This window comes from Pholis gunnellus (genome assembly GCF_910591455.1).
Source record: "Pholis gunnellus genome assembly, chromosome: 5".
Classification (NCBI taxonomy): Eukaryota; Metazoa; Chordata; class Actinopteri; order Perciformes; family Pholidae; genus Pholis; species Pholis gunnellus.
This window is the reverse complement of record NC_136531.1, coordinates 8,722,996-8,734,702: the sequence shown is the minus strand read 5'-3', so window position 1 is coordinate 8,734,702 and position 11,707 is coordinate 8,722,996. Positions and strand designations below refer to the sequence as shown.

The 11,707-nt window shown below is 41.1% G+C and overlaps 1 protein-coding gene across 1 annotated transcript; it reads left to right on the top strand.

Moving 5' to 3' along the window:
* The first annotated feature begins 565 nt into the window (after nucleotides 1-565).
* ednraa (endothelin receptor type Aa) lies at nucleotides 566-11,707 on the top strand. The gene is made up of 8 exons (XM_079159701.1): nucleotides 566-691; nucleotides 1,679-2,209; nucleotides 3,925-4,052; nucleotides 5,882-6,080; nucleotides 7,517-7,669; nucleotides 7,914-8,047; nucleotides 8,321-8,429; nucleotides 9,171-11,707. Exons 2-8 carry the CDS (start codon nucleotides 1,724-1,726, stop codon nucleotides 9,306-9,308), a joined length of 1,347 nt encoding a protein of 448 aa, XP_079015827.1. The 5' UTR covers nucleotides 566-691; nucleotides 1,679-1,723; the 3' UTR covers nucleotides 9,309-11,707.

Sequence of the window (11,707 nt, the reverse complement as noted above, 5' to 3'; positions counted from 1 at the left end):
CCCATCTAATCTCTGCTGCCTCTCGTGTGAGGAAACAGTTGCATGTAATGTATACAAGACATCATGGGAGTCAGAGAGGGATCGAAAGAGAAGGTAGGAAGGATTTAAGGAAAGGGGCAGATTGGAGGGGCGTTGGGCTCCCAGATGCCCTCGCCCCTATGTGTGTGTGTGTGTGTGTGTGTGTGTGTGTGTGTGTGTGTGTGTGTGTGTATGTGTGGTGCTGTGCCTTGGAGATGACTGTCAGCAGGCGGTGCCTCTGAGAGAGAGGAGAAAGGGGAGCAGGGGGGCCAGTCTGTTACCAAAGGGAGGTGGAGATTTACTATCCCACCCAGTCAAAGTGTCTCACACACAAACACATGCAGAGATACACATAACCTCTCTCACACACACACACACACACACACACACACACACACACACACACACACACACACACACACACACACACACACACACACACACACACACACACACACACACAGAGACGTACTGCAAACTCTCCACAGGAAACTCTGAGCCATAATGCGAAGGCACCTCAGAGCAGACGGGTGCATTGCTCAAACCAAGTGGGATACGGTGCGGCTTTGATAGTGCGTTAATTACTCATGTGATGTGATACAGATGTCTGGGGGCTTCAGCCGAAAGTTTGCCTGACGGTTTTCAAGGGGGCCAGGCAGACATTTTAGAAGCGGTAGGTGAAAACCAAATGTATTTATTATTTATGGATAGATCAGTTTGCGTGCTGTCACAGATCCCAGCAGTGTCATGCTGATGCTAAACTGTGATGCTACTTGAAGGGCTGGCTGCTAAATTGTTCTTTGTGTACTTGGTGACAGCTGGGACTTTGAACAGGAAGAACTCTGGGCTATAAGAGTTGCTTGTGCTGGTGACATGATGAAAAGGGCTTCTCTATCGATCTGACAGTTGGAAACTTTATCTGCTCTTTACCAGGAGTTTTGTGGAGGGAATTACTCTGATTTTGTCCAGAAAGTTTGTAGTTTTTCATGTGTGGAGGCAGTAAAGGTGAAGTATAGACCCAAAAGGGGAATCCAAAGTATAACTACAGTTTGTATTTTGTTTTGTAGATTTGGATGTTCATCTGATTTTTATTTTAACCTTTCATGCTTGCATTGACAAAGGAAATCAGCCCCGCAGCATTTCTTTCAAGTAAAAAAAAAAAGAAACTCTTTGATTTGTAACCACATGTTTAAACCCTTCTAAATTAGAAACAGAGGGAGAATGCAAAACCGAGGAAATCATTCAGTTGCAAACACACGCATTAGGCTCACTGTGAAAACAGCAGAAGAAGCTTCACTGCGTAGCTACGACATTATTGACACAAAGCCAGAACCAACGACTCCCTCTTCCAGGGACGACTGAGAACAAACAAGATGCCCAATGCGCTCTGCTGCCTCATCCTGAACTGTGTGACTCTAACTAGTCCTGGCATCTCCCATCTGTGCCCCTGTGGCAAAACCTTTTTGAAGTCTAGAAGAAGCTGTTTAACTTCCTCACAGCTTCTGAAAGGACAGTAATGCCGTTTAACTTTCTTGTAACTGATATATAATATTCCACTTTGGTTAGATTTGAACTGCTGGCCAAATATGATGAAGTTGCTGGCGAGTCATTTGTCAATAACCAATTTTTCTTCTTGTTATTTGTTTTCTTTTCTCATTAGAGATAGATTGGTACCGTCTTTCAATCAGTGAAATCAAAGCGCCGAATGTGTTCCATAATGGGCAACCCAGCTGTTCATGTGTTGGTGCTAATGGCCTGTATGGCAGCTAGAGGAATGTGCCAGATAAACAGAGCTGAAGCAGAGGACTCTCTCCCAGACTCTCTCGTCCACTCCACCCTCCAGTCTCCGGGTTTCTACAGCACCGCCAGTCCCAGCACAGGGCCCGGCCTCCACCTGGGGGGCCCGGGGGCCGAGGCACAAGCTGTGGGATCTGGAAATAACACTGTTGTAAAGAGGCCGATAGGACCGCCGGCGTGCCTTGTAGCTACCTCGATTAATGGCTATTTCAAGTACATCAACACCGTCATTTCCATTATAGTGTTTGTGGTCGGCCTGGTCGGCAACGCCACCCTGCTGAGGATTATATACCACAACAAGTGCATGAGGAACGGGCCAAATGCCCTCATTGCCAGTCTGGCACTGGGGGACCTCATCTACATAATCACGGATATACCCATCAATGTATACAAGGTACAACTTTCACTCCGTTGATGCATGTTTCATTAAAGTGTTGACGTCATTTCGAAAGCCGAGCTTTGTTGTGTCGATATGATGAAATGCAGCAACAATGGAGGTGATACGCAGAGATAAAGTGGAATATTATAGATGGGAATACGGGGGGGAAGGGGTGTAAGGGAGCGTGCAAATAGACGGGAAAGTGTAATCAGTCGGACGCCATTATCTCCTTTGTGTGGGCAGTTTAGTGATGAGAGGAGCAGGGATATGGCTGGCTTAAATAAACACTTGAATCAGGCTGTAGTCACACATGCCAGTGGCCTTATGTTGACCTGGGACATTAGTCACTGACCCATATCTCAAGGTTTTATTTATTTAAAAAAGTACCCTGTGTTACTAAAGTGATAAATCACTTGAGGAGTTTTGGACTCAGTTCCTCATTAAAGCCCCATCTATTATGCTTTATACAAATAAAAGTGAGGTTTAAAAGTTGGACTAACGCTGTGTAGGTTGGCTTATTTTATTCCTGTATTTATTAGCATTACTGATTTACTGATACTTTTACAGTCTCAGAAAACGCTTAAATTTCAATGTATTCAAAAGATCTGTCAATCTCTCTGACAGCAACAGTCATGGGGCAATTTGGGGTTTTGATTTTTGGTGACTCACAACACATTTATTCACTTTTGTACTACGGATTGTGCCTTTAAACGACGTGTTTAATGATGATAAAATATTCTTCGGGCTCCTTTCTTGGGTTGATTTTCACCAATAAATAGTGTTGCGCTTTGTATAATAATCAAGAACGATAACAAAAGGGAGTCATCGGTCAACTTGATCTTTCCAATGTGCCATTTTACAAGAGAAAAATGAGAAAGCCACCTGGTTAGAATTAACTCGAGACTTTGGGTGCAGAGCAACATGTGCCAAAAGGAAACACAAAACCTATCAGGGGAACAGTGTAAGCACAAACAAAGAAAGAGCCACGTCTACAACGTTGAAACCATGTTGAAGCCCCTTGTTCACTTCCTCGGGGCTGTGACAGTGTTTCCAAAAGTAATCAGCTACTTATACACTCAAAACAGTTTTCTCTCTGCTGCTCTTCTGTGCTCCTGAACTTAAACGGCACAAGTAAACAATGACGACCAGGAAGCACCATGAAGTCCTTCTTTTGGCTTCAGCTTTGGGAAACGTGCCAAGACCACTTTGATGGAAACAGAGGTCTCACTTCACATGGCCTTGACTTGTTTTCTCAAGGAAGTAATATCAAAAGAGGTTGTGGAAGTGGCCCTGAGATACTTGTGACAACATAGTGAATTATTGTTAAAGTTTGACGGTACGTTTTGAGAGGCAGTATGTTTGCAGGAGATTTGAAAGTTTTGCAAAAGTCGAGCAAAGTTTTGTCAGCTGATGAGCTCCATATGGTCCTTGTCAGACTAAACTCAGTCTGACGTTACGATGACGTGGAAAGGTCTTTGATGTCCCTCGATCTGCAGGGAAATTGCCTTAAATAGATATTAAGACTGCTTGCAGTAACAAAAGTGAGATAAAAAAAGTCTGCTCCCAAAAGACTTGTGAGGACAGATTACTTTATTGAAATAGTTTACTTTGTTTGCACTGATACATTAGCCAAACAGTGATTTAATGACAACACATCTGTTACAAATGTGGTTTATTTCCTCTGAGAAAAGTGTTTATGTGACAGTTATCATATGTGCTTCTTCCCCCAGCTCCAGGCGTCACGCTGGCCTTTTGCCGACAGTCCTGTTGGCCTGTGTCTGTGCAAGATGGTGCCCTTCCTGCAGAAAGCCTCTGTGGGCATCACCGTTCTCAACCTGTGTGCCCTCAGCGTGGACAGGTCAGCGCTTTCACACAACACACTGCTTTGTTATGTCCCATCAGGAGCTTTGACAACGAAAAGTTAAAGCAAAAAGTTAAAGCAAAAGTCCTGCTCTGCGTAAACGTAAAAAGTGACCCAAAATACATTAGTAGTGTTTTGTGCATGTTGTTAAAGATGTGGTGTTTGTTTGAATATGAATGTTAAAATGGGTTTTAGAGAATCATCCTTCTCCAAAACTTATTGGACATCATTCTCATAAAGGTGGTTCAATTTGTGCTTTTATCAGTCCGTAGAGACATATGAAAAGGAGCAACTTTCCTCTAAAGTTACCGGGTCTTGTAAAGCCAGCCTGAAAAGCCTGAAAGAAATGTTCCAGATATTTTCTTTCATAGCTGAAAAAGCAGATACTATTCAAATCATCGGGGAAAAAACTATCGAGTTGGACAACGTCAATTCATCCATCTTTTACTCAGCTCAAGAGAGCATGCTTTGGATCAATTTGTCACAAATATTTTCTGTTAACTTTAACTTTGGTTATTATGCGACGTAGAGACTTTTGATTTGATTCCAGTTTAATGAAACAAAAGATTTGGTTGGCTGAGATGATGATCACTTTCGGGAAAGCATTGTCACTGGGAAGTTATTTACTGTATCTCTCTGCTCTTCTATTTGTTTCCTCTGCGTTGAAAACTTGTGTGATGAGCTCTTCTATGAGATGCTCTTCATTCCTCTAATGGAATTATTATAGTCATTTATTATATACGCAACATCAAGTATATGATATTTGAACAGCAAACTTTATATTTAATGCTAATATCAAAAGCATTATCTTGATGGCAAGTATTTTTTAATACCTTAATAGAAATTCCCTAATGAATAAATGATGATCATGAAGTGCTGAAGCTCACTGTCATCTCACTTTGTGCACTGGACACAACTTCAGAGATAAGAGGCTTGCCTGCCTGCTATGAATAGGCTCCAAGGTTCAACCAGGAAGACATATTTAATGACCTCTATTATGAGGAAAAGACTGCAGTGCTTTACAGTTGTGTTCAAGAGCAGATGCTCCTCATTTGCTTCCAGGAAACGTGTAGCATATTAAGTGTGTTTGTGTGTAATAAGTACTTGAGTCTCTTTTGTATCTTTTCAATGTTGGAGGAAGAGAAAAAGGTAGATACATTACCACTTAGTGAAATATAAATGCCGCCATGTTGTTCAACAGAGAAATTCAAATGTGTCATGAAAAATATATTGTTTTTGCCATAAAATCTTGATGCAGGATTTTACTAAAACATTTCGACAAGTGGTTTCCATTAATGAAACAAACAAGCACACAAGTATTCAGTTTGTGGGAAACACAAGCCGGCAGACAGACCTCTCTGCCAACATGGGCCAGTCTGTTTGGAAGCTTCACAAAAAATATAAATATTAGATATTCAAAATAAACAATTGATCATCTCGCCTCATTAATTCTTAACATTTTGATATTCTTTGCTGACTGAGCAGTTTGTTGTGCTTGGTGTGCTGCCATGCATGAGGAGAATGTTGTTAGCTTTGTCAGTCAGGAGAGACAAAGTAAATGATGACTTTACTGGTTTCTATTTAATGACGGAGCGCAGACTGAAAGCCACCGCACTCCCGCAGCCCTGTTTCAATTAATATAAAGAAAAAAACGTGGTAATTGTGTTACATTATATACTTCTGTCGTTTTAATTTGATTCTCAGGAGTGCAACATCATGACCATTCCTGCTGCAGTACATCACTATCCCCTAATCATTTGTACTTTAATCCCAACAATTGAATACGTCTCCTCCATCTGTTTAACCTCTGTGTCCGCCCTTCACAGGTACAGAGCCGTGGCATCCTGGAGCAGAGTCCAGGGAGTGGGCATCCCTCTGCTCACAGTCATCGAGATTCTGTCTATTTGGTTGCTGTCGTTCTTCCTGGCCATACCGGAGGCTATCGGTTTCGACATGCACACCTTCAACTACAGGAACCAAACTATACACACCTGCTTGCTTAAACCCAAGTCCGACTTCATGGTGGTAGGCTATCATCCCTCTCTTATCATTTTTCGGATAAGAAAATGGCTGCTTTGTGCTTTTGTGTCCCAGTGTGTTGCTTGTATTGAGGCCACAATGTGCTGTATAGTACATTGTGTCAAGTCACTCGTAGGAAGGGTAGTTGAATTTTGCACTAAATAGACAGAACATTACTGGACTAATGAGATATAGGAAACCCATCTGCATGCAAACTCCTCAAAGTGAAAGTGCAAGATCAGCTTAATCTTTCTGTTGTCTTAAAGGCGTGTTGTTTGTTCGTAGTCAGTGAGTGTTTTTAATGGCACGATGATGTGTTATTCTGGTTATAGGGGCATATATTGGTAGAGCAAGAATACAACAGTTAAATAAATCTCCTACAACATTTCCTGCTTGAATAATTCAAAACACAGGACACTTATTATATCAATCCACTACTCAACACAAAATGACCTTCCAAGCCAGTATGTGAGTATCTGATACTAAAAAGAGTGGAGTATCACTTTAAGGAATAAACTGTGTGTACTTTCTCTCTCCATGTGATTGTGGACCTTTTCACATCCTTGGAGCACGTAATTGATTGCAGGCCAAGTGCAATTACTGAGAACTGAAATCTGGGGCCTCAAGCTAAGCCACATGTGCGTCCATCTATTCCATATGTACGGAATTGGAGTAATCTCTTTCAGATATCAGCAATGCAACGCTGAGGTCTGAGGAAAAACTGGCCTCTTAACAGCATTATTGAAGCAATGAAATAGCACATTTTCTTTGAAAGATTTTCCCACCAAATTATATTTTGTGGGTACATAAGGCCAAAGTTTGGAGCTGATGCACAAACTTTAAATTCTTGTTTTTGCCTTTCACAGAAATTGTGAAATACGGTTCAGTCCAGTTTGTAGAGTTGGGAAATTGTGGGATTTTTTTCTAAAGAGCATACTATCAATATGGCTTTACAACCACGGAGCGCCAGACGGGCCAGAAGTGGATCTTTTCAGACTTATTGCACTGCATGCACACATGTAGCACTCACATGGACTGAAAAGGCCCCGCAGTGCAGGAGTGGTCTGGTGGTTCAGGTCTGGGTCAGGTTCAGTTACAAAAACACAGATTCTTATTACTGGGATCAGACCTGCACATCAGTTCAATAACTATCAACTTTAGTTCAAATTCAATACAAAAATGGGCAACTACAAAAAATTAACAGAAAATTGTGTGAGGTCCATTTAGATCTTTGAAATCATCATTCTGAGTCAAAGACGGTGGAGTTGTGTGGAAGAGTAAATGAAAAGGGCAGTTAGGACGGCGTGTGTGAGAGACAGAAACTGTGGCTTGAAAAACTTCAACCCTTTTTATTTTTTACGTAGCTACAGGGTCACACAGGTCATGCATTTATTTCAGTTTAAATGTATTTTACTATTTATCATATGCTTCTTTTCCGGCAGTTCTATAGAGATGCAAAGGACTGGTGGTTGTTTGGCTTCTACTTTTGTGTACCACTGACCTGCACCGCTGTGTTCTACACTCTGATGACCTGCGAGATGCTCAACCGCAGGAATGGCAGCCTTCGGATAGCCCTCAGTGAGCACCTCAAACAGGTCGGACAATACTTCTAATAACAAGCCTGTAACTCTAATAAACTGACTCACGACCAGGTGTTTATTTCACTAACAGCACAAGAACATTTGTAATGTGACTTTATCACCTGATTCAGCTTTTTTCAAGAGTAAGATTCCATCGGCTCAGTCAGCAGTGTTTATTCCTATGGTTCTAACCTTGATTACACAAACTTTGTCATCTCCTCTCTAATGGTGGAATGACACCTGTTGTTTCTCTCTGCAGAGGAGGGAGGTGGCCCGAGCCGTTTTCTGCCTCGTCCTTATCTTTGCCCTCTGCTGGTTCCCACTGCACCTCAGCAGGATCCTTAAGAAGATGGTTTACTATCAGAATGATAAGATGCGCTGTGAGCTGTTCAAGTGAGTTATTGTTACTCTCTAAAGGACACAGAGTATGCAAATGTACACAACGTGGAACTGTTTTGTGATTTTGAAAGGTTTTCTTAATGTTTCTCTGTGGGTTAAGAACATTTCCACTCCCTTGGCCTTCCAAATGCCTACTGAAAAACAGAAATAGGGCTTGTTCTGCCAGAAGTGTTTGCCATTAAAACCTCCAAAAAGGTTTAAATTATCTCTTTGGTTCTCTATAAAACTAATTATAATCATCCTTACTTCTTTTTTTCCTTTATTCAGTTTGCTGTTGGTCGTGGATCACCTCAGTATCAACCTTGTAACAATCAACTCCTGCATAAACCCCATTATCCTCTACTTTGTCAGCAAGAAGTTTAAAAACTGCTTCAAGGTACAGTACTCTCCTACAACAGATGGATATTCATGTCTGTAACACACACAAATGTTCACTTATCTCTCTCTCTCACACACACACACACACACGCACTTCAGATTTAGTCTGGCCAGTAAAGCAAACAGTGAACTCAGGCCTTTTGTCCATGACACAGAGGCTTATGATGGTGATGACATTCCTTAAGCAACATGTAAAAGCAGACCGGTGATTTATGTATTCACTTTGGAGGGCTGAGGTCACACATTGCAAATGTCAAACGAACCTGGGCTGGAGACAAACCATGTCTCAAGTTTGCACATTAAAGGAAGTGGTGGAGCAAACTAGAGAATAGCTGCAGCCATCAGCCGGTTAGCTTAGCATGACATAAAGACTGGAAATAGGGGGACACAATAGCTTCGAAGTCACTGCTCTGGATCAAAAAGTATTTCGGCATGAAACAGTAACTTGACAGATTTACACTTCTGCTTTTGTACAGATCAAACAAAGGAGATACAATATGTTAATTAAATGAATTTGCCTACCTTTGGATCCAGCTAGTCTTGCTGTTTTCCCCTGATTCCAGTCTTTATGCTAAGCTAAGCTAATGGTCTCCTGGTTCCAGCTTCACATTTAACAGAAACACACAATAGTGGTATCAATCTTCTCATCTAACCACCGACAAGAAAGCTAATGATTGTATTTGATCATTTCTTGAACTATTCCTCTAATTTTTCTCTCTCTCTTCACATGTTCTTCAAGTCGTGTTTGTGCTGCTGGTGTTATTCTGACAACCAGCTGAGCAGCATCGGACCCATGAATGGTACCAGTATCCAGTGTAAAAGCCCCGAGCCCAACAACGTCCACACTGATCGCAGCATCAGGAAAGACAGCGACTGATCTCTCAACTCATCTCATCTCTATTTTCAAGCACTTCCATATATCCAGCAGCTTTTTTTTTTAAATACAACAAACACACACCCTAGAATATATACATCACAAAGTACTTTTTCAGACAATAAATGCACATCCTTTGGACCACTGAAGCAACGAATGAGCCTGCCAGGGATGGATTAGGAACTGGAGATAAAAGGAACTAATAATGGATTTGGCGCACAATGCTCTGAAGTTGCCCGGAGCCCCTCAGGGGGCTAAACTTCCTACGACAAACTCCTTGTATTCCCACACCCACGGACAGTGACGCTGTAGCGTGAGATAAGAAGGGGGACAGCGGGATGAGGAGAATGAGGACTCTTAACAGGATGCAGCTGAACGGTGACTATAAATTACTCTCAATCAGTGGCAACGTGTGCTATTCCTGTAAAGGGCAGCACTACTGGGAAGGATGCACCAAGCTACAGGAAGGAAAAAGCAGACTGCTCGCTGTCAGAGGGAATGATGAGATACGAGTATGTGCTGTCCCCCTGAGTTCGCTACTCATTGATGGTGGAAAACATGTTACCGACTCGAACAAAAATGAATTTTCCATTAAACATGCGAGTGGTTTTGCAGTGTATCTTATTCACACTCATTATTCATTGAGCTGCTTTGTGGTATAATTAGAAGAACATTTTGAAGTTAATTTGCTTCCCACTGCTTGACAAAAAAAAACGTTTCTGATTAATCATGTAAAGAGCGAAAATGTCTCTTAACAGAAAGATGAATCGTTTCATTGGGGGGGGGAAAACAAACAACATTTCTTTTTAGTGTAACAATGATCACAGACATTAAAAAAAACTGCTTGTTAATCAAAAAATGAAATATTTCAGCACAGAATCACGTCAAAAGTACAGGGTTGGATGTTTTAAAGTGAATAAGGTATAACTCATAGCACATTTCAAGCCAATTATGAATATGAGGTAATGCATTAAGACATGTCTGATATCACCATAGACCAAATGGACAGGTATTAGAGAGGAATAGAAAGGAGCTTTTCTCTAAACACTGTGAATTTTACTAATATACTCAACAATACTTGTGACTTTTATGCTTGTATAACCAATGGAATATATATATATGTATGTATAGTGTCCACTTTTATAAAGTGTTATATTGCAGTAATGATAAATATTTTACTCAGACAACATTACCTGTGTAATGACATAGGCCAATGAGTTTTTAATGGCAGTGGTAAACGTTCCAAATATCAAAGGAATTGCTTGAGATTTTGGAAAAATACCCCAAAAATTTGATGAGAAGAATATCACTAAATATAAATATACAGCCAGAAAGGATTAGCTTAGCATAAATACTGGAGAAAAAGGAAACTCTACGGTGTTCTCTGAGGGGGACAAAACCCACTTACTGCCTTTAAGTGTTTAATCAACAATTAGTGTTTTGTTTTTTTCTGGTTAGCTACAGCCAGCAGCTAACTGTAGCCGCAGAGATCCTGGTATATTTAGCAGCTAACCGGCCGCTTGCTGTAGTCAACCAGCAAAAAACCTGAACAAAATATAACATGTTCATTATTGAGCTTTATAGGTGCTAGCAGGCAGCTTTCGTTACCTTCGGACGGAGCCAAGCTAGCCGTTGTCTTATGCGTCCAGTCTTTATGCTAAGCAGAGCTAACTGGCTGCTTGTTGCTGCTTTATATTTAACAAACAGATATGTGAGTGGTATTAATCTTCCCATCTTATGCTATGCACACATTTCAAACGACAAAAGCAACAAAAGCGGCAAAGGTTGACTAGCTACATTGATGAGGCACCGTGGAAGTTTTGCTCAAGCGCTAGTTGACGCAGTTATGTCGTCAAATTGCACTGAGAACTGGCTAACGGCCTTCTCTTAGATGGAACGAAACAGGGTGAAACAAAAACATTTTATTGGTTGACAGCGTCATTGGAGCGCTGAAATAAGTTAATCAGTCCCGCAACGACTGACTGTTTGTAGCTTCTTATCATCGGCTTCTATTGAAAATGACTAGTTGTAGCCTGTTGCTGTGTCGCTCGTAGAGTGAACGAAGCATAACACTCGCCAAGGAAGTGAAAAGAGGCATTTCACAAAACTACTTGTTTTTATGTTGAAATCATATTCCACTACCACAAACTTTACTTCCTTATACTATTTGATATGTGAATACATGTAAACATGTGTGTTTGTGAGTTAGCATGAGTGAGTGTGCTGTGTGTACAATTACTTGTACTTCTTTAGTTGGAGTGTTTTGCACACTTGTGTACAATAGAACAGGGAATATCTGTAGGCTACTTCCTTTATTTTTTACCACTATCCATTGGAGCAATTCATAATAATCTTTAGAAAATGGAATTCATACAATGTTTGTTGTCATTGATGCTGCTGCT

Coding starts and splice junctions, on each gene's coding strand:
- ednraa (XM_079159701.1), top strand. CDS start 1,724: ATGTGTTCCATAATGGGCAACCCAGCTGTTCATGTGTTGGTGCTAATG. Junction 4,053..5,881: donor TGTGCCCTCAGCGTGGACAG/GTCAGCGCTTTC, acceptor CGCCCTTCACAG/GTACAGAGCCGTGGCATCCT. Junction 8,048..8,320: donor ATGCGCTGTGAGCTGTTCAA/GTGAGTTATTGT, acceptor TCCTTTATTCAG/TTTGCTGTTGGTCGTGGATC.